General features: G+C 38.8%; 1 protein-coding gene across 4 annotated transcripts in view; it reads right to left on the reverse strand.

Annotated features, from left to right (window-relative positions):
• TRIM24 (tripartite motif containing 24) overlaps positions 1 to 21151 on the reverse strand; it is a 126175-nt gene extending 105024 nt beyond the window's left edge. For 2 of the 4 annotated variants that reach the window (XR_008296601.1, XM_027075558.2), the window contains exon 1: positions 20467 to 21150. Coding sequence is in view for 3 of the 4 variants with exons in the window: in XM_027075558.2 (XP_026931359.1) it covers positions 20467 to 20830 (364 nt within the window). In the remaining variant the exon portion in view is untranslated. Of the gene's footprint in view, positions 1 to 6221; positions 6316 to 20466 lie in introns of those variants that run through there. The other 2 variants (XM_027075559.2, XM_053218035.1) reach the window with 2 other exon arrangements.
• Positions 21152 to 23965: the final 2814 nt, after the last annotated feature.

Here is a 23965-nt window from a genome sequence, read left to right on the forward strand (position 1 = left end):
CTGTGAGTGGAAAGGAAAAGACCAAAAGTGACAGTATGAAAGCAGGAAACACGAAAGCAGGAACAATGAATATCTCTGTAAAAATCAGTCAAGGAACTCACACCAAAAAAAGGGCATAAAATACAGTAACATATACCTAAATCATCAGGGGGAGAGGAGAAAAGAATGGGCTCAAATTTGAAGGACCATCAACATAAATTAGAGAATGCAATTTGCAGAAGAGGTTATATACAAACCTAATGGCAACCATATATCAAAATCCATTAATAAACATGAGAAGAATAAAGAGAAAAAAAATGACAAATAGTTGCTTGGGTGGTTCAGTAGGTTAAGCAACTGACTCTTGATTTTGGTTCAGGTAATAATCTCACAGTTTTGAGATTGAGCCCTGTATGGGGCTCTGTTGGCTTAAGATTCTCTCTTTCTCCTGTTTAATATTCTGTCTCTCCCTCTCCTTCTGCCCCTCCCTCACTCATGTGTTCTTTTGGGGGGTGGGGTGGGGTGGAGGATGTCAAATACATCACTAAAGAAAATTAGCAAAACACAAAAGAGACAAGAAAGGCTCAGAGAAAATCTCCAGAAACAACTACAGAACGAGTAATAAAATGACACTATAAATTCATATTTATCAATAATTACATTGAATGTCAATGGACTAAACACTCCAATCAAAACACAGGGTGACAGAGTGGATTAAAAAAAAAAAAAAAAAGACCCATCTACATACTACCTATAAGAGGCTCATTTTAGACCTAAAGACACCTGCAGATTGAAAGTGAGGGGATGGGGAAACATTTATCATGCAAATGAGTGTCAGAAGAAAGCCAGAGTAGCAATACTTATATTGGACAAACTAGACTTTAAAACAAAGACTCTAACAAGAGACAAAGAAGGGCACTATATAATAATAAAGGGAACAATCCAACAAGACGGTGTAACAAATATTTATGCACCCAACATGGGACACCCAAATATATAAAACTAATAACAAACATCAAAGAATTCACTGATAATAATACAACAAGAGTAGGGCACTTTAACACCCCCCCTACATCAATGGACACATCGTCTAAACAGAAAACAAATAAGGAAGCAGTGGCTTTTAATGACACACTGAGTCAGATGGACTACACAGATATATTTAGAACATTCTGTCCTAAACAGCAGAACCCAACAGCAGAATACACATTTTTTTCCCAGGTGCACATGGGACATTCTCCAGAACAGATCACATCTTAGTTCAGAAAACAGACCTCAAGAAATACACAAGACTGAAGTCATACCATGCACCTTTTCAGGCCACAATACTATCAAACTGGAAGTCAACCACAAGAAAAAAATCCGCAAAGACCACAAATACATGGATGTTAAACAACATGCTACTAAACAATGAATGGGTCTACCAGGAAATCAAAGAAAAAAAAATACATGGAAATGAATGAAAATGAAAACACACAATGGTCCAAAATCTTTAGGATGCAGCAAAAGTGGTCTTAAAAGGGAAGTATACAGCAATACAGGTGATACCTTAAGAACCAAGAAAAATCTCAAACAACCTAACCTTACATCTAAAGGGACTAGAACAAGAAAAACAAATGAAGCCTATGGTCAGCAGAAGGAAGGGTATAATAAAGATTAAAGCAGAAATAACAAAAACTAAAAAAACAATAGAACAGATCAATGATGCCAAGAGCTGGTTCTTTGAAAAAATTGATCAACCTCTAGCCAGACTTATGAAAAAGAAATGACCCAAATAAATAATATCACAAATGAAAGAAGTAACAACCAATAGCACAGAAATGCAAACAATTATGAGAATATTATGAAAACTTATATGCCAACAAACTGGACAACCTGAAAGAAATGGATCAATTCCTAGAAACATAAATTACCAAAAGTGAAACAGAAAGAAACAGAATACTTGAACAAACTGGTAAGTACCAAAAAAGTTTATCAGTGATCAAAAACCTCCCAACAAACCAAAGTCCAGGACCAGATGCTTTTTTGCAGGTGATTTCTGCCCATCATTTAAAGAGTTAGTACATATTCTTCTCCAACTATTCCAAAAAATAGAAGAGGATGGAAAACTTTGAAATTATTCTATAAAGACAGCATTATCCTGATAGTAAAACCAGATAAAGACACTACACAAAAAAGAGAACTACAGGGCAGTATCTATGATGGACATAAATGCAAAACTCCTCAACAAAATATTAGCAGAGTCCAACAATACTTGAAAATCATTCACCTCAATCAAGATTTATTCCTAGATGCAAGGACAATTCAATATTTGCAACTCAGTCAACATGATACATCACATCACTAGGAGAAAGGATAAAAACCATATAATCATTTTAATAGATGCAAAAAAAGCATTTGACAAAGTACAATATCCATTCATGATAAAAACCCTCAACAAACTAAGTCTAGAGGGAATATACCTCAACATAATAGAAGCCATATAGGAAAAACTATTATCAGCCTCAATGGGGAAAAACTTTTCCTCTATAATGAGGAACAAGACAGGGATGTCCATTCTCACCACTGTTATTTAACAGAGTACTGGAAGTTCTAGCCTCAGCAATCAGACAACAAAAAGGAATGCAAGTTGGTGAGGAAGAAGTCAAACTTACACTATTTGCAGATGACCTGATACTATATTGAGAAAACCTGTAAGAATCCACCAAAAAAACTACTAGAACTGAGAAATGAAATCAATGCAGTTACAGGATACAAAATCTAATGTAGAGAAATTTGTTGCATTTCTACACACTAATAATGAAGCAGAAGTGAAATTAAGAAAACAATCCCATTTACAACTGCACCAAAAGCAATACCTAGGAATAAATGTAACCAATGAGGTGAAAGACCAGTACTCTGAAAACTATAAAACACTAATGAAAGAAACTGATTATGACACAAAGAAATGGGAAGACATTCTATGCTCATGGATTGGAAGAATACATACTGGTAAATACCCATACTATCAAAAGCAATCTAGAGACTTAATGCAATCCCTAATAAAAAAAAAAAAAAAGAGCATTTTTCACAGAACTAGAATAATTAAAAAATTTGTATGGAACCAGAAAAGACCCTCAACAGCCAAAGCAATCCTTAAAAAGTAATAACTGGAGGTATCACAATTCCAGACTGCAAGTTATATTACAAAGCTGTAGTCATCAAAACAGTATGGTCCTGGCACAAAAACAGACACATAGATCCATGGAACAGAAGAAAACAGCCAGAAATAAACCCACATCTGTATGGCCAATTAATCTTCAACAAAACAGGAATGACTATCCAATAGAAAAAGACAGTCTTTCCAACAAATGGTGCTGGGAAAAGTAGATAGTTACTTGCAAAAGAATGAATCTGGCCCACTTTGTTATACCATACACAAAAATAAACTCAAAATGAATTTAAGACTTAAATGAGAGACCTGAAACCATAAAAATCCTAGAAGAGGGCACAGGCAAGAATTTTTCTGACCTAGGCAGCACTTTTCTAGATATGTCTCCTGAGGTAAGGGAAACTAAAGCAAAAATAAACTATTAGAACTAGATCAAAATAAAAAGCTTCTGCACAGCAAAGGGAACAATCAACAAAACTGAAAGGCAACCTATGGAATGGGAGAAGATACTTGTAAATGACATATCTAATATAGGGTTAGTATCCAAAATAAAGAACTTATAAAACTCAATGCCTAAAAACCAAATAATCAGTTTAAAAACAGGCACACAACATGAACAGACATTTCTCCAAAGAAGACCTACATACAGCCAACAGACATGTGAAGATGTTCAACATCACTTATCATTAGGAAAATGCAAATCAAACCCACAATGAGATATCACCTCATATATGTCAGAATAGCTAAAATAAAAAACACAAGTGTTGTCAAGAAAAAGGAACACTCATGCTCTGTTGGTGGGAATGCGACCTGGGGCAGTCACTGTAGAACACAGTATGGAGTTTCCTGGAAAATTTAAAAATCGAATTACCCTATGATCTAGTAATTCTACTGGATATTTACCCAAAGAATTCAAAAACACTGACTTGAAAAGATACATGCAACCCTATGTTTATTGCAGCATTATTTACAATAGCCAAATTATGGAAGCAGCCCAGGTGTCCATCCACAGATGAATGAATAAAGAGGTAGTACACATGCGCATGCGCACGCACACGCACGCGCGCGCACACACACACACACAGGAATATTACTTAGCCATAAAAAAGAATGAATTCTTGCCAGGTGCAACAACATGGATGAATCTGGAGAGTATAATGCTAAGTGAAAGCAGTCAAAGACAAATACCATATGATGTCACTCATGTGAAATTTAAAAAATAAAACAAGAAAAAAAAGAGACAAACCAAAAAACAGACTCTTAACTATAGAGATCAACTCATGGTTACCAGAAGGGAGGTTGCTGAGGGATGGGTAAAACAGGGGATGGGGATTAAAGAGTATACTTATCATGATCAACAATGAGTAACATATAGAAATGTTGAATCACTTACTATATTGTACACCTGAAACTAACATAACATAGTATGTAAACTGTACTGGAATTAAAATAAAAAGTTTATTTTTTTGAGAGATAACATGTCGCATGTGAGCAACATGGGAGGTGGGAGAGGGAGAGACAGAATTCTAAGTAGGCCTCATGCCCAGTGTACTCCTCAGGATTTGATCTCATGAAATCTCATGACCATGAGATCATGATCTGAACCAAAATGAAGAGTCAGATGCTTAAGTAAGCCATCCAGGCACCCCTCAAAAATGTAATTTAAAAAATAAAAAGAATTTCCTGCAGAACATCTTGCCTATTGTTTTCCAGCCAAAAGATTTCTTGACATTAAAGACTCAACAGCATGGTATTGATGTAAAATCAAATTGATTGATGGAACAGTGAGCCCAAAAATAAACCAAGACATGCATGAATAACGGATACTTGACCATGACAGCACAGTAAAAGATTGCTTTTTCAACAGCAGTGGTGGAATAATTAAATATCCACATGTAAAACGAACTTGGATCCATACCTTATATCACATATAAACATGAACTCAAAATGGACCAAAGATGTAAATGTAAAACTTAAAACTATGAAACTTCAAGGGTAAAACATTTATGTTAGATAAAGTTTTCTTGATACAAGGAGCTCCTCAGAGAAACAACCAAGCTGGTATAGAAAAAGTACAGGATGAAGCGAGAAACTCTTTGGTCTGCCAGAACGTAAGACGTGCTCAAAAACCAATAGGGGCATGCCAAAGGGTAAGATTTCAACTTAAAGGGGTTTCTACTGCCCAAATTCAAACAGTTTGGTTATCAAAATAAATAATGAAAGGAAAGGTTTATAGCGTATTAACTTAAAAAATTTCACAAGCCACAGTGATGAGTAAATGGAAAAGGAAAATCTCATCCATACAGAATATCCACTAGTAAGCAGAGGATGAGAGAAAAATCACCATTCTGCAACATCACAGTAGTAACTGATGAAGGCAAGAAATCATTCGTGGATGCTCATCTATGGTTTTTTAGAAACAGAACACTCACACTGACCCCAAAGTATCTCACAGGAGGTTACTTATTAATTACAAAGGGGGAAAAAGATATTTGTAAAGTGGAGAAATCTGGCCGTTTAAAGTAGTGACCTAAGCCAAACACGAATAATAATGAGAATGGTTTCCTAATGTAAAGCACTGAAGAACCTATCACTTTAGCCAAAATGATGCATTAGGCTGGATACAGTAAGGAGAGAGAAATCAAACATTAAGTTTGAAAAAAAGAAGTTTGACATAAGTAATTACTAACGACACCAAGGAACTAGGATAACAGGACTGGATAGTAAGAAGTTGAGACAATGCTAGGGCACCTGGGTGGCTCAGTCAGTTAAGCATCGGACGTGAGCTCAGGTCATGATCTCACAGTTCGTGGGTTTGAGCCCCGCATCAGGCTGTGTGCTGACAGCTCAGAGCCTGGAGCCTGCTTCAAATTCTGTCTTTCCCTCTCTCTCTGCCCCTCCTGCACTTTCTCTCTCTCTCAAAAATAAATATACAATTTAAAAAAGTTTTTTAATAAAAAAATTTTTAAAAGAAGTTGAGACAAGGCTAAAAATATAATTATTAGAGCAGATATAATAAATATATGACATATAATAGCCACTACCTCTAAGGCTAGGACAGATTGTGAGAAAAGATACAGCCATCGCTCACTTTGGTGCTGCATCAGTGGGATTTGTTGGAAATTCACCCTCTGGAACTTGTTCACAAATCTTCTTACTCTATGGTACATACTGGCAATCTGTGTCCTGGATTTCTCCCACCACCAAATGAAAAAAAAAAAAAAAAGCTGTTGTGAAGGACATTGTTATAACAACTGACAAAATTTAATATAGATTATCAGATAATGTTGTTGTATTAATGTCAAATTTCCTGAATCTGGTAATTATACTGTGGTTATACGAGATTATCCTTGCATATATCAAAACTCATCAACTTGTAGATTTTAAATTTGTGCAGCTTACTGTATGTTAATCTTATCTCAGTAAAACTAAAAACACTTAAAGAGACTATACTTCAGAGACACATAGACATGTTTGGAGCTCAAGGGTCATGTCTACAACTTACTCCCATATAAGTAAAAAATAAATAAAATTAAAAAATAACCCTAAGTATACCAAAGCGAGAAATAAGGAAAATGCAACAAAATTCAGCATCCTTAGGAAGGGCTCATAGGGCTTAATGCTAAGTTCTCACATGTGGGCTTTATGCTGAAACATCAGTTGGCTGGATATGTGTCTCAATTCAATTTTTTTTCTGTGAAAACCTTAGAAATCTTTACTCCAGGTTCTTCTGGAGTCAAGTCCAATGATAATCTGACATTCTTTCCATTGTAAGTGATGCACTCTTTTTGTGTAGATGCCCAAAGTATTATTTTCTTTTTCTTTCAGAGCCCTACAAGTTTCAATTGATGGCTGTTGTCTCCATTTTCCTAGGCACTTGGTGAACCTTTCCAATACAAACGTTCATCTTTGTTTTTGTTTTGTTTCTTTGTTCAAGTAGTCTTCAGGTACTATTATTAACGTTCATATATTTATGTGCATATGTATGTAAAATCTTTCACTTTATGAATTTCTTATGATATCTTTACTTGATTTGTAAAATCATTTATTTCTTTTATGGTACTTTCTGGAGTGTTTAGTCATTCAAGAATTTTCTGGTTCATCTTCATTTCTGAAATCTTTCTAATTCATTCCTCATTCTGTCAATTTTTCTTTTCATGACCTCCTACAGAATAGGAGCTCATTTCTAAACTTTTCTAAATCTAATTTATACTGTTTTTTTCATAACATAGTTTTATTTTCCCACCTCATTTTATGGAAGTAGGTTTCATTATCTCTCTGCTTTAAGACCAAGGTATACTGCTATCTTCACTTCTTTAGATCTGTTAATTCAGAGGACTTCTGTCATCTTTTTTTCTTATACTACCTTTCAATCATATAAAACTATAATACTTTCTATAGACCAATTTACAGTAGCATGTGTTTTCTTATAAAGTTTCCTAGGTAGGATTCATAAACAAATGGTACCTTAGTGTAAACACTTCCCTAATACTTTGAGATTTGCCTTCTCGAATGCCCCCTCCCACATGTATCTGAGGCTTTTCTCTTCTTTGTCCCCAAATTCCTACCCTGGTCAACTTGTGTTTATTTGCAGCAGTTTCTTCTCAGTGTGGGGCTCTGTTCTTTCACTGAATATTTCCAAGAATCTCAGGAACCAGGCTGTCCCAGCTCCCTTGCACTTTCCAGTGGCAAACTGTGTCTCATTTCAGACCCTATTAACGATTTGTGGACCACACTTTGAGTAGCACTAAACTGAGATACTCTCTTCTTCAGAGAAATGCTGGGTGGCTTTCTAAGAAGGCAGACAGGTACCACTATAAATGTATATGATGTCTAGCAGCAAGTGGACCTCAACATGATCTGCAATCCTACTACGTTTTACTGGAAAATTCAATCCTCTCTGAGGACACACAGACAAACCTTCTATTTATTCCTGCCTTCTCTCCTGTTCATAACAAAACATCTCTCCTTCTATCCAAAGTCATCAATCTCTCCACCTATGCCTTGGATTAATCCTATCCTGCCTTGTCAAAACCCTCACACACTCACTTAGAAATCTCTTTGGTACATCCAATAGCTCACTTGATTGAACTCTTCAACTTTCATATAAACATGCTTAAAGCCTTTCCTGTTTACAAAAAAAAAGCAATCAACAAGAAACCCTTAACTCCATTTTTTTCTCCCCAAGTATTGCCTTATCCCTTTAAACTTCTCTACAGAGTTGTCTAAACTTTCCATCTATATCTCTTTACTTCCTATCCACTGTATAACCCACCCCAATATGGTTTCCCCTTCTACTTCACCAAAATATGCTTTTGCACGATTGCCATGTTTCTAACGCTAAAAATGTTCTTGGCCTCTCTTACCTGATCTTGCAGAAATATGACACTATGAAACACCACTGCTTTAATTCTTTCTTTCCTTGGCTTCCATGACACTACATATTTCTGGTTTTCTCCTACCTCTTTCTCAGTCTCCTTTGTATATTTCCATCCTTATCTAGTAGCCATTACATACCTGACTTCCTGAAGCCTTGTCCTAGGTGATCTCCTCACTTTCACCTCCAGAGGAGAAGGGAAAAGAGCAAGGGAAGGACAACAGGAGACGAAAAAGGATGGGTCAGAGAAGTGGGAGGAAACCTTAATACCAAAAGATGGGTGGGAAAGTGAGCTGAGAAGATTAGTAAAAGCAAGTTAAGGCATATGACACACAAGTATAGAAGAATGATGAAGACTGGAAGAAACATAAATCAACATGCACCAGTACAAAGAGACAGACACTAGGAATCTCATGTGCTATAGGTTCTCTTCCTGGTTATCCTTAATGCTTAATATAGACAGCCAATAGAGCCCAGAAAGAGTATTCATTCACAATCAAGGTAAAATAAAGACCTTCTGGTAGTTATGAATCCTAATTACTATACATGACATTTTTCTTTTAAATTTATTGTATCATGACAAGAGTACCTATGGACTATGTATATTAGAAGAAATCAGAACAAATTTCTTTGAGGAACAGTGTATTTTTACAACTTAGAAGAGATTTGAAAACCATTTTGAAAGAAGAGATAAACATGGAAAAATACTGAGGCAATTCAGCTGATAGTTATATTCACATGTTGTTTTAAACAAATATTTGAACATGAACCCTACATATATTATGTACATATAGTATAGCACTAGTAGATCTTGTACACAATAAATCACATGAACATAAAACAATTTTTAAATGCACAATTTTACTTGTTTCTGAAAGTGAAAGAGAGAGCACAAACACATGAGTGGGGGAGAGGCAGAGAGAGAGGGAGACAGAGAATCCCAAGCAGGCTCCATGCTGTCAGTGCACAGCCTGACTCAGGGCTCAAATCCACAAACCCTGAGATCATGACCTGAGCTGAAATCAAGAGTTGAATGCTTAACTGACTGAGCCACCCAGGTGCCCAAAACATTAAAAAAAAAAAAAAAAAAAAAGTTTTTTAATGTTTATTTATTTTAGAGAGAGAAAGTGTACATGTGCACGAGCAGGGGAGGGGCAGAGAGAGAGGGAGACAGACTCCAGACCCACATACTGTGAGATAATGACCTGAGCCAAAGTCGTAAGCTTAACCAACTAAGCCACCCAGGTGCCCGCCACCCCCTCAGAAAAAAACATTTTTAAAGAATAAAATCAGGGTCAAATATTTTTAAATGTCTTGCTAATCATGACAGCTATGAAGCTATTATCCTCTCATTGTCCAAGATGTAATATACACTTAAGGCATAGTTCATCGTTAATATAGAGGATGTCCATCCATTTCAAAGAGTCTTCTTGGTAACTTTGAAACTTTTAGGTCTAATTGTTAGATATGGTTAGAAAATTACTTATGTTCATCTCACAATAAGACTAATTAAGGTCCTATAAAGTATCAGCTCTGTCACTGTAATGCTGTTATACTTACAAATTAATATTATTTTTCATCAGAGCTAAAAATGAGACTTCAAAGATTCAAATAATTTAGGGCTGGTGGAAAATCACAAATCCATCAACTCCATACACCTGGTAAAATGGAAAACAAAATGGAACAGCAACAATTACAGCTTTCTACAAAATACAGATCTCCTGGCCAGCTAATCCACCACTGACTGACTGCATACTCAGGTGCCAGGAAATGACAAGTATCTATCCCTCTATGTAACACTAAAGAAGTCATCAAAGGTGAGAAGCCCTGAGGAACCTTCTGTATTTTCCTTAACTGGGGAAGAGCCAAGCTATCAGCATCCAGCCTTGATTACAGACTTAAAATGTAACACTCAAGGCTATTAATATTGGCACTGGGGATCACTTTTTATGGCTATTGCACATGTGCCCTACATGCTACAACTTGGGAATTTCTCCAGGCTGCTGAAACTGAGGGGTTTTTATGAGTGGCCTCCATATGGGACTTTCCTAGTAACTGAGATTACAGGATTTTATGTCAGGGTCCTGATAATGGCCTACCATGATCTTCAATTTTTGACAGTCATTTTGGTTCAAAACAAAGGTTATAATCCATAAACCAAGTTATCCCAAAACATGTAAATTGTATAATTTGTGTATGTGCACTAGGGGTAGAATGAGGGGACACAGCAGGGTCTGCAGTATAGAAATCCTATCAGTTCCAGGGTAGCTGTGTACAGTTTATAGACTGCACAGCACAAGGGACTTCTCAATTTAAGAGAGCTCTTATTTCTAATTAATGCAAAGGTACCTTTTGGCCTGCAGCAGCCCTGATTCCTTCCCTCAGGATACTCTGTATACTTTATGTGAAATGTAGCCATTTAAAAGGCTTATTCATGTGACCATGACGATCTACTTATCAAGTACTTTAAAGGTTAATTTATGCATAGAAGTTCTAATGTTTTCCCTCAACTCAATAAATTATATGTTACCTCATAATGTGACACACATACCATTTTAGAGACTACTGGTCTAGAATGTACTTGCAAATGCAGGAGTCAATTTGAGAAAGGGGTCAAGGTTACAGGGAGAAATGCAAGACTTGCGCAACTAGGTTGATAACTTAACTTGGTGAGATCTCTAAGAAAAATTAAAAAGACAAAAAAATCTAGAGATTTAAGAACCAAAGTTAGCAAATTACTCACATCTAGGTTTATTTAAAAGGTGCAATGCAATTTAAAAATGGTAATTTGGGGTACCTGGATGGCTCAGTCAGTTAAGCATCCTGCTCTTGATTTTGGTTCAGGTCAAAATCTCACAGTCATGAGACTGAGCCTGGCATTGGGCTCTGGGCTAAGCATGGACCCTGCTTGGGATTTTCTCTCTCCCTCTCTTTGCCCCTCCACTACTTGCACATGTACACGCTCTCTCAAAAATAAACATTTTTTCTAATGGTATTTTGGGGCACCTGGGTGGTTCAGTCATTAAGCATCCCACTTCAGCTCAAGTTATGATCTCAAGGTTCCTGAGTTCAAGCCCGGCATTGGGCTCTCTGCAGTCAGCACAGAGCCCACTTTGATCCTCTGTCCCCCTTTCTCTCTGTCCCTCCCCTACTCACGCTCTCTCTCAAAATTAAACATAAAAAAAAAACTAAAAAACGGTATTTTGACATCCACTTTCCACCAGGACAGAGTAACCAATACCAAGACAAGTTTGCCTGCTAGGAAAAAATGTATGTAACTGGGAAGAATATAGGAAGCAACTTGTCTTCAGGCATTAGACAATAAGCAAGTAAAGACTGTGATTCCTGAAAAAAAGGAAATTCAGGAGGTGAGCCTCGAAGATGTCTTGATTCTCTGCCTGGGGACTCTTTACCAACCACAGTGCAGGGAGCTAGCGTCTAAGTAGAACACAGCTAAGAGCCAGAGGAGAATGTGGGGCTGTGGAACAAATTAAACACTGGAGGAAGAGAGCTGCAAAAAGTAAGGATGCCAGGAGTCTCTGTAGGGTTTCTCCCAAGTCCTTGGCTGAAGGCTACCAGGCATGTGCACAACAAGACTTTGGGAAACTTACCAGAGAGTAGTTGCTAAGGGATTGAGAAAAGCAAAGATACTAGAGACCCAACAAGATCAAAGAGAAAACCAATTTTTAACAAGTAGTCTTAACTCAGCCATACTAATAATTACTTAAAATGTAAATGGTCAAATTAAAAGCAAAAATTTACAGGTTGGATTAAGAAAAAAAAAAAAGACACAGCTATATACTATCTACAAGAGACATAATTTAAATATAAAGGTTAAAAGTAAAAGAATGGGAAAATATACTACGCAAATAGAGATTAAAAAAAAAACTGGTGCAACTGTATTAATATAAGACAATGCAAACTTCACCAAAAAGTAGTGTGAGATAACATTTCAGTGTTAAAAAAGGGCAAGCAATTCATCAGTAAGATAAAGATTCAAAATACCTGTAGCAAAAACTAACCAGGATTAAAAGGAATAAAAAGATAAATCAACAATTATGAGATTTTAACATTCTTCTCTCCATAACTGATGATTAAGTAGACAACAAAAAAACCACACCCAATACAAATATAGATTTTTACAACACTATCAACCAACTTGACCTAACTGACATTTACTGAACACTACACCCAACAACTGTAGATAGAATTTAAGTTCTTTTCAAATACGCATGGAACATTCACCAAGACAGAGAATACGTTAGGACATAAAAGGTCTCAATAACTTCAAAAGATTTAAGTCTTAACAGAGAATTTTTTTTTTTTTTTACTACAATGGAATAAGCTACCCAGAAAATCCCATTTACCTTTAAATAAACACATTTTTCTTTTTTTTTTTTAAGACTTATTTTTGAGAGAAGGAGACAGAGCACAAGTAGGGGAGGGGCAGAGAGAGAGGGAGACACAAAATCCCAAGAAGGGTCCAATCTCTGACCTGTCAGGTCCTGACATGTAGGACCCAAACTGAACCCAAACCAAAGAACCGAGAGATCATGACCTGGGCCTAGGTCGGACGCCTAACCAACTGAGCCACCCAGGAGCCCCAAATTAATACATTTCTAAGCAACCCATCAGTCATAGAAGAAATCACAAGAGAAATTTAAAAAAATGTTTTTAATGTTTATTTTGAGAGAGACACAGTGCAAGCAGGGGAAGGCAGAGAGACCCACAGAATGTTAAACAGGCTCCAGGCTCTAAGCTGTCAGCACAGAGCCCCACGCCAGGCTCAAACTCACAACCCGCGACATCATGACCTGAGCTGAAGTCGGACGCTCAACCAACTGAGCCACCCAGGCGCCCCCACAAGAGAAATTTTAAAATATTTTCATAGAATGTTAATAAAAACACAATGCAAACTTTGTTTGAGGTGGCTAACACATAGAAAATAATACCTTTAAAGCAGAGACAAACAAAAAAATAAAATTAAAGCCAAAAGTTAGGGTTAGGGTTAGCCCTTAGTGACTAGCAAGCAAGAAAAAGAGTAAGTATTACTAATAGAAGCAAAATAGGGGACAGCACTCAGCCTCTGAAAACATTAAAATGATAAGGGAATACTGTGACCAAATATATGCCAAAAATGTAGCAATTAGATGAAACAGAAAATTTTCTTCAATTTACCAAAATGGATTCATGAAGAAATATAAAATCTGAATAGCCCTGTATCAATTAAAGACATTGAATTCCTAATCAAAAACCTTCTCATGAAGAAAACTCCAAGCCCATATGGATTCACTGAATTCTGTCAAATATTTAACTACTAATTTTACAAAACTTCTTTCAGAAAATGAGATGGAACACTTTATACATTGAGGTCAGTATTACCTTGATACCCAAATCAGATAAAAGATACAAGAAAGCTTCCTCATCAACATAAAAATGTCCTTAAAATATTAGCAAACCAAATCCAGAAGTACACCAAAAGGATAATACATCATGACCAAGCAGTGCATATACCAACAATACAAGATATGTTTAACATCTGAAAATCAACATAATTCACCACATTAACAGAAAAAAGAAAACCCACACTATCATTTTAATAGATACAGAAAATTCAATTGACAAAATTCATCATCCACTCATGATTAAAACCCTCAGCACTCTAGGAACAGAAGGAATCTTCTGAATTTTGATAACGAGTATCTGTAAAAAGGTAATAGATCTAACATATTAATTGTGACCAACTAATGTTATCCTCCTAAGATCAGGAATAAGGCAAGGACGTTATCTCTCATTTAATAGTGAAATTAAACATCTATTCAATATTGCAATAAGGGAAGAAAATGACCAATTATTAGGAACGGAAAGAAAGAAGTAAAACTATCTACCTGTAAACAAAGGCAGTCTACACAGAAAATCTTAAGGAATTTACAAAGAAACTACTAGATTTAATTGAAATTAGCTAGATAATGGGATACAATCAATATACAAAAGTCAATTATATTTAGACTAGCAACCATTAGAAATAATATTAAAAAAAATTTTTTTTAATGTTTATTTTTTGAGAGAGGACAGAGAATGTGAGCAGCCGAGGGGTAGAGAGAGAGGGAGACAGAGGATCTGAAGTGGGCTCTGTGCACAAAGAGCCTGACTCAGGGCTCAAACCCATATGCCATGAAATCATGACCTGAGTTTAACCGACTGACCCACCCAGGCACCCCTAGAAATGATATTTTCAAAAACACCATGATCATTAAACAACATTATCATAAAATTTTTTGGAATAAACTTCACAAATATTGTGCAAGCCTACTATGAGAAAATAGTACTCAGAGAAACTAAAGATCTAAATAAATGGGAGATAAAACATGTTTATAGATAGGAACTGTCAATATTGTTAGATCATTCTCCCCAAAGTAGTATCTGGACTTAATGCAATTCTAATCAAAATCATAGCAGGCTTTCATGTAGAAATTAACAAGCTGCCTCTAAAATTTATGAAGAAATGCAAATGACTTCAAAGAGCCAAACAATTATGAAAAGGAACAAAACTGCCCAATTCCAAATTTGCTTTGAAAGCTACAGTAATAATCGGGGCGCCTGAGTGGCTCAGTCGGTTAAGCGTTCAACTTCAGCTCAGGTCACGATCTCATGGATTATGAGTTCGGGCCTCATCAGGTTCTGTGCTGATGGCTTGGAGCCTGGAGACTTCTTCAGATTCTTTGTCTCCCTCTCTCTCTGCCCCTCCCCTGCTCACGATCTGTCTCTCTCTGTCTCAAAAATAAACATTAAAAAAAAAATTTTAAAGCTACAGTAATAAAAAAAAAACACTGTTAGTACCGAATGGATAGATCAATAGAACAGAAAAGAATATAGAAATAGAACCATTCTATGTTCAATTGATTTTTTACAAAAATGCCCAAGTGACATAATGGGAAAAGGACTCTTTTCAGTAAATGGTGCTTTAACATATGGTTGAAAACATGAACCTCAACCCTTACCTCATACAAAAATTGCTCAAAATAGATTATAGCTCTAAATATAAAAACTAAAACTACCAAAAGACGGTATAAAATCTTAGTAAATTTAGGGTAGGCACAGAAGTATTAGAACACAAAAATCACTAATCATAAAAGAAAAAAATTGATAAATCATACTTATATCAAAATTTCAAACTTCAGCTCTTCAAAAAATACCATTAAGAAAATGAACAGGCAAGCTATAGGCGTGAAAGAAAATATGTGCAATACACATATTTAACAAAGGACCAGGATACAGAATATATATAAAGAATAGTTTTCTGGGACACCTGAGTGGCTCAGTCAGTTAAGTGTTTGACTCTTGATTTTGGCTCAGGTCATGATCTCTGGGTCATGAGATCAAGCCTTGCATTGGGCTCAGTGCTGAGCATAGAGCCTGCTTGAGAACATCTCTCCCCTCCTCTCTGTCCATCACCCCAACCTCCCCCCACACTCCCCTCCAGGAAAAAATAAACATTAAAAAAAGAATATATACTTTTCAATAATATATCCAACTACCTAATTTTAAAAATCTGCAAAAGACAAACTGAAATTTTACCAAAAAGTTGTAATAATCAATAAGCATAGGAAAGATGCTCATCATTATTCATTGGGGAAATGAAAATTAAAACCATGAGACAACCCTTCACACATACTAAAATGACTAAAATTAAAGACTAACAACACTCAAATTGGCAACGATGTGAACCAACTGGAACTCTTATACGTTGCTGGAGGGAATGCAAAACAGTACAACCAGTGTAAATATACGTTTATGATGCAAACAAGAAATTCCAATTATAAGTATTTACCCAAGGAAATGAAAACATATCCACATAAAGACTTGTCTACAGATATTTATAACAATTTTATTCATAATAGCCCCAAATTGAAACCAATAGTATAATTTCCATTAATAGGTGAATATTGAATATAATATTGTATAATAAAACTGGTGGACAATACGGATCAGTACTAAATACTATTAATTCTTTGTCATCGTGTCTTGTACTCACAAGGTGATTTATACTTCTCTCACCAAGAACTCAAAGAAACCAGATCCCAGAATTGAAAGTTATGTATCTCTTAGACCACCTATTAGAAAAGAAGTCTAGGAAAACTGATGGATTCTTTTATTTTACTTTCCTTGGTCAAATAATGTGATCCCTTTCAAAAGTATGCTCAGTATTCTTGTAAAAATAGCTTAGAGTTTGCTACGCTTGCTGACTACATCACCACCACAAAATATTACACCATGTTGTAACATCTCTCCAGGATTAGTTTGTCTTCTGACTTCATGTACCTGTAATGTACCTAAAGAAAAACTGTTTTCTAAGCTCTTCCCTCTTTCCTGGATATAACTGCACACTAAGAAAATGACAGTCACACCTGAGGTAGTCATCCAACTTTAGCATGTGGCCACTCATCCTCATTCCTTCCAACTGGCAGCCTTACAAAAGGACAGTTTTGACCCATGTTCTCAACAGCGGCTTGGTAGCTAGTTTAATTGTGTCTGAACATTTATAAATTATAATACTTTGTTGTTATAAATTAGCTTTATTTCTTTTTCATAAAAAATATCTTAGGATTTATTTTCCATGAATCTCATTTAGGATAACGGGGAGCACCAAAAAGTATTTAATAGAAAAATTAGGTCTGATAATGTTGAAACCTATCACTCTATACCTTGAACTTTAGTCTTAATTTCCTTAAGAATCCTCTTATGATCAATTTTATTTCAGAATATAATATTGCGTGAGCTAAAGAAGCACTAGGGTTTAATATTATACTCTAGAATTCTAAAACTATGCCAAATTGGGCACTCTGGGGGGATGGGCCTAGAAATCTAAATTTTTTATTTTTTATTTATTTTTTTTAACGTTTATTTATTTTTGAGACAGAGAGAGACAGAGCATGAACGGGGAAGGGGCAGAGAGAGAGGGAGACATAGAACCGGAAGCAGGCTCCAGGCTCAGCCATCAGCCCAGAGCCCGACGCAGGGCTCAAACTCACAGACCGCGAGATCGTGACCTGAGCTGAAGTCGGATGCTTAACCGACTGAGCCACCCAGGCGCCCCTAGAAATCTAAATTTTTAATGTAAATTTTTAACCAGCGAGGGGCGCCTGGGTGGCTCAGTGGGTTGACCTTCCAACTTTGGCCTACATCATGATCTTGTGGTTCATGAGTTCAAGCCACACATTAAGGCTAGATGCTGTTGGCGCTTCAGATCCTCCACCCCTCTTTCTGCCCCTTCCCCACCTGCATTCTCTCAAAAATAAATAAAACATTTAAAATTTTATTTAAAAAAGTAAAAAATAAAATTTTACTCAGCAATTCTAGTAGCGCTAAAATTTGAAAACCACTATCTAAATCTAAAAGGGAAGAGTTTAACTGCAACATAATTGTGGCCTCAACAAAACTTGTTTTATTTGGCCTACACAATGGGCTTGTGTGCAATATATATATATATATATATATTTTATATATATATATTTTATATATATTTTTTATTCACTTGCCAATATCTAATACTAGCGAAAGTTTACACAAAAATCCAGGCTTCAGACTTCTCATTAAAATATATACATAAATGTCCTTCAATACTGGCCCTGCCCTCCCTTACATGACCATCTGCTGAGACTGAGTTTGTTCGCCTTCTCGTTCACTCTCCACCATTCCCTATTATTTTACCCAGATACCTGGCTTAGCTCCTGTAGGTATGACAGTTTGACCCTCAAGACTGTACCGACACGTTCATTAGGAGAATGAAAAACAGAGATGATCAAATGAACCCTAATTATTTAGTTATGAAACGTACTGGCTAAAGTTTTACTTCAGCTAGTATTAAAATAAGTTTGCAATGAGAAAGAAAGGGAGAACATAAGTCATTAAGATTCAGGATAGATAGTATTTTTAATTTACTGAAGATAACCCTTTTTTTTTAGAGTGTATTTAAAAGTGTCATTTGATAGAGACTTTTTCTTTCTTGGTATAAAAACAGAAACATTACCTTCCAATCTTAAATGCTTTCTTGAACTATTGCTTACAAACACCAAGATAAAATATATTTAGATATTAGAATTAAAAAGAACATTTTAAGAAATCTGGAATTGCAAATTTGTCTCAGAGTTGATTTTCAGAGCTTGTCTTATCCATGTTCTCATTCATTCAGACCTAAATGTCACTGCCGGGCACATGATAAATCTTAATTCTAGAATTATGCAAAATTCAGATCCTGACTACTAGCCTGTTTAACCACTTAAAATATAAATAAAAGAAACTATAAAATGTATCTAAAAACTAAGACTTAAGTTTCACCTGTACTAAATTTCCAACAGGTGAGCCACATCAGAGAAAACAAGTGTGAAAGATCTCAGACTTTTGCAAGCTAGCTTACTAGGATTGAAGACACAAAGACTCAGGGGTGAGAGATAAGGGGCAGTTTGTTAGTTACAATAACATAAAGCAAAGCACCAACACTTTTGCACTGGTTCCCAGAACCCCAGCTCCCACCAGGCAAGGCGAAAATGGCCAGCTGACACCTGCACAGGCAATGGGTTGTGTTACACAAGAGGAAACCTAAGCTTAGAGAACACCAGTCTTTTATCACAGGCAATAAGCACGCCTGCCTTTTACCCCAGTAGACATTTATTATACTGGACCATACGCATGCCTGCTCTTTGCTCTGATGGAAGACACTATCTCTATCTTCCAAGGCTGTTCCTTATACAAACATCTTTTAAAAAACAGAAACAAAGGGCAGTCAGTACCTTCCTGGCAAGACCTGCAGAAACTTAGAGACCCGTGGAAAATTGTCTCCCTCAACTGGATACTGTTCCTAACATATACTCGAATGAGAAGTCTAACACTACAATCTATTTATGGCATCAATTTCATATACCCCCTTGACCGGCTCAATTACTTAATCACCAATTTATCTCAAATTAAATCAACTAGAGCCTCTAAAAAGGAGGTATATATTAAAAAGGAATGACTCCCCTTTTCCAGTTACTTTCTATTTTTAAAAAGAAGATGCTCCAATATTTGCAATATTAAAATTTAAAATCCTCAAGCATTCCACTAGAAATGATTACTATGCTTACTTTAACTAACTTTAAATGTTTCAAACCTGTTAACGCTAGCAATAGGAACTACCTGTCAAAAGTCTCATTATACAGTAACAAACACCACAAAGAGAACAGTAACTTCAAAATTTCCAGCTGCTGTCTACAAAATACGAGAAAATTCTGCACCCCAAATCACTCTGTTCTATTTCTCCTTACCCTTTACCGTCTCAAAATAAAATCTTCGAATGAGAAAGACAACAAAATACCGTCTCTTTGGGTTCCTTTGTCCCTAGCTGAAGGTAGAAAATCGGGGACTCGTTAAGGTAAAGAACCTGAAACATGCAAGATAGAAAATAGACGGCATCCGATCTGTAATCAATCACCGGAGAAAGTCCCCATCACTTCATCTTCATCCCTCCCTTCCCCCCTCCAGCTCAAATAACGTGGGTATATACGAGATGATTAGGATCATATGGACCCGGACAAAGCTCCGGGGAGGCAGAGGGTAGCAGTTAACTAGATGCAGTCGGCAAAGAATCCGAGATACACGCTACAGCCGACTCCAACGGAGGTTTTCAAAAGTGCGGGTCGCACGGGCCACCCAACCCTGGAGGAGAATGCTGAGCAGCAGGAGGAGCAGCGGCGGCGCCGCCAAGTCCTCAGCGCCCGTGGAAGTTGCTCGCGGGGCGCGCGGCACGCCGCAGAGCGCGCGGGCCCTCCATGTCACCGCCGCCAACACAGACCCTCCTCCTCGCCCCTCCCCCGCCGCGCACCCCGGGCGGCGGCGACATGACAGCGGGTCGCGCCGCACAAGGGCGCTCGCCTCCCGGAGCCCCTCCCCGGGCTCCCCGGCGTCCACGGCCGGCTCTCACCTTGGGTGGCGAACGGCGAGGAGCCGCTGACCGGCGAGCCGGGGGCGGGGACGGGCGGCGGGGTCTCGGCCGAGCCCAGCATGGGCGCGGGCAGCATGAGGTAGCGCTGGGGCGCGGGTAGGCAGCGCTGGCAGAAGGAGTGCAGGCAGGGCAGCAGCTTGGGCGCCCGGCTCTGGATGTTCTGGTGGCACACGGCGCAAGTGTCCAACAGGTTGAGCCGGGCCGCCTCGCCTCCGCGCTCCGAGTCGGGGCCCTGCCGACTCTCGGCCTCATTCTCCCCGCTTGGCGCCGCCGAGGGCCCCCCGGCGGCCGCCGCCGAAGCCGCCGCGGCCGCCGTCGCCGCCTTCTCCACAGCCACCTCCATTGTCCTGCCCCCGCCGCCGCCGCCGCCGCTGCCGGGGAAGGGGGAGCGCGGTCTCCGCCGGCCGCCGCCCCCGACGACCTCCTCCTCCTCCTCCTCACAGGCCGTTCGGGTGACCCGCGGGAGAGGGAGGGAGAGCGGGCCGGGCCGAGAAAGGCTCCTCAGGCCCCGGGGATCCGCCTCCCGGGTGGCGCGGCCGGAAGAAGGGGATCTGTCAGCGGGAACCGTTCCTCGCACCGGGAAGGCTGCGCCCCGTCCGCTTCGCCAACCGCCGCGGCGCTCGTCGAAACCGCCCAGCCCGCCCTCGTCTCCCCGCCTTTCTCTCTGGGCCCCTGGCCCATCTCAGGCCCCGCCCCCGCCCTCCCTCTCCCAGCAACTGAGGCGACAACGAGGAAGGCGCCGCCCAATAGCCGCAGCGCCTGGCCGGGGGGCGGGGCCTGCCCAAGCCCGCGAGGCTCCGACGGCCTCGGCGGGAGGCTGGGAGGTGGGAGGGCGCTTGCCCAGCCCCGCCCCCCGAGCTCCTAGAGCCGCGGCTTCTGATTGGGCCTTTGTGTGTGTTTCGCTCCCCTGAAAAGATTAAGGGATCGTTTGTGAAAGACAGACCGACTAACTCGGTCCGCCTGTGATAGCTCCTCCTATGGGGCGGAGCTCCACCGTGTGTACTCAACGCCGTTAATTAAGTAACTGCTTCGGAGAAAACTCTCGTTTTACTGCTGAAGACGGGGGTCCTGTGGGAGGAGTAAATATGGTGGGAGGGTCAAAGGATGACGAAGTACAGATTGTGAGGAGCTAACAAGGTAAGAATTTTACAAAAGCAGAAATGTTGTGTAAAAAAGATATGTGGAGGCAGCATGGATTTGCCACCTGAATTTACTCTTCTCTATGATGAATGATGGAGCCTGAAGAATAGGGGGGTGGGGGGAGGTTCTCTTGCAAGTCAGAAATTTTTTTTAAGGAATTCTCCAGTGAAACGATGAAAGGTGAAATCAATTTTTAAAGTAAGTGATTTGCTTTTCAAATGAATAAAAATGGTTCTTCAAGGACTTTATATATAAAGATGGTCTGAAAATGTCTTCGTTGTATACGGTTGGCACCAACTCAAAAAATAAAAATAAATCTCCGTACTGACGTCCAAATAACGCCTTCAATATTTTTTTCATTCTGACCCCCAAAACACAGGCTTACGTCAGAAGGTACACACGTTTTCCCTCAAAATATAGCCAAGCTTCCGGGCACCTGGCTGGCTCAATGCATAGAGCATGCGGCTCTTGATCTCAGGGTTGTGAGTTCAAGCCCCATGTTGGGCGTGGGACATAATAAAAAAATGACCAAGCTTTTACGGAACTGGAGGTATAGAAATGGAGTGAGGAAAACAAAACTTCTGCACACACATGTAAAAAGATTGTATGGAAGTGTAAATGGAGTAGTGTTGGACCTTTGAGGAAAGTGGGATGGGGTCAGAAAAGGCCTTGTTAAAACTGAAATGATCCTGGGGCGCCTGGGTGGTTCAGTCGGTTGAGCGTCCAACTTCGGCTCAGGTTATGATCTCGCGGTCCGTGGGTTCGAGCCCCGCGTCGGGCTCTGTGCTGACAGCCCAGCCTGGAACCTGTTTCAGATTCTGCGTCTACCTCTCTCTCTGTGCCTCCCCTATTCACGCTCTGTCTTTCTCGGTCTCAAAATAAATAAACGTTAAAAAAAAAAAATTTAAAAACCGAAATGATCCTGGAAGAACAAATGGCAGCGAGAGAGGGCAGGCTCTAGGCGTCCTGGCCCTCCCTTACCTTTCCCAAGTTATTCCCCTCCTACCAGCCTCTTTTCCAAACAGATCGTGAATCCAATCACGATAGGCCTCCAAGAGTGAAGTTCTCCTTCTTAATGGCTTTCAAGAGCTCACTATTTGTTTTGTATAGTGGTAGTTTCTTAAACCTTAGTTTGCATCAGAATCACCAGGCAAGCTTACTTAAAAGCTGGTTCTTGGGCTCATCCCCATATTCAATTTTAAAAGCATCTGGTGATTGTGATGAAAGCTCCCTGCACTCTCATACTTTATGCTCTAGCAATTTTCATACCTCCTGCTTTGCACATTCTGTTCCCTTTGTTGTAGAATGCTTTTCCCTCAAAGTTCAGGCTTACCTAGTGTCCCCCTAAATGACCCCATGTGAAGTTCATCACTCTTTCCCCCGTACTCATTCTGTACTCCATCTTTTGGTAGCTGCACCCTGAAGATCTTCATATACTAGGAAAGCAAATTATAAGTTAATGACTTCATATGCTAATAATTCATTACAGAGATGGTAAACGGGATTCAAGCAGACTAAAGACAAGCGCCTTTTATTCCCTTGGATGATGGTAGTGAATGAAAGATAAGGCAGTATAACCTGGAGGCTTGTTTTTGGAGAATTCCATGCAATTTGATAACAATCCACTAGTTTAGTTTCTCAAATCATCATGGATAATCAGTTCTACAGAAAATTATCTTCCATATTCTTAGGCTTCCTAGTCTCATATACTTAAAACAATCATATGTTTTACTTTGTTCAAATATATATGGCTTCTGGTTTTATTAAATTCCAGAAAGCAAATTTATTGTTTTAGGGTTTTTTTGATCATGCGATTTTCTTATCTAGATATTGTCGTCTCAAGTGTGTTGCAAAAATAGTTCACAGAGATTCATACTATGATAGCTGATTCGTCCTTAATTATAGCTCTCATGTATCTCCCTCTCTTATTCTATAATGTCTATGACTCCCGAATTCATCCAAGGCTCTCCATATTTTCATCCCTATCTGACCTCCCTGCCTGATCCTACTGCTTTCCCACATCCATTCTATGCTTCACCCTAACTGGATGGCTTGCCATTGTCTAACTGTACCAACATCACCTCTACATCCCTCTGAGAGAGGGGGTAATATTTGTCTACGCTGGAATAGAAGGCAGTCTGCAAAGGACAGCAAGAGCATTCGATGCTCGTGAGTATTTCTCAGGGCCACCTCTCACGTGGTAGTAATGGGTGGAAATTCTAGATCTTCCAGGAAAGTGTAACGAAACCATTTTTCTTTAGAGCTCTTAGAAATTATAATACGTGTCTACGCAAGGAACGTGTGAGATAACCCCTTTAATGCAATCTTCTATATCTTT

This window comes from Acinonyx jubatus, chromosome A2, assembly GCF_027475565.1.
Source record: "Acinonyx jubatus isolate Ajub_Pintada_27869175 chromosome A2, VMU_Ajub_asm_v1.0, whole genome shotgun sequence".
NCBI lineage: Eukaryota > Metazoa > Chordata > Mammalia > Carnivora > Felidae > Acinonyx > Acinonyx jubatus.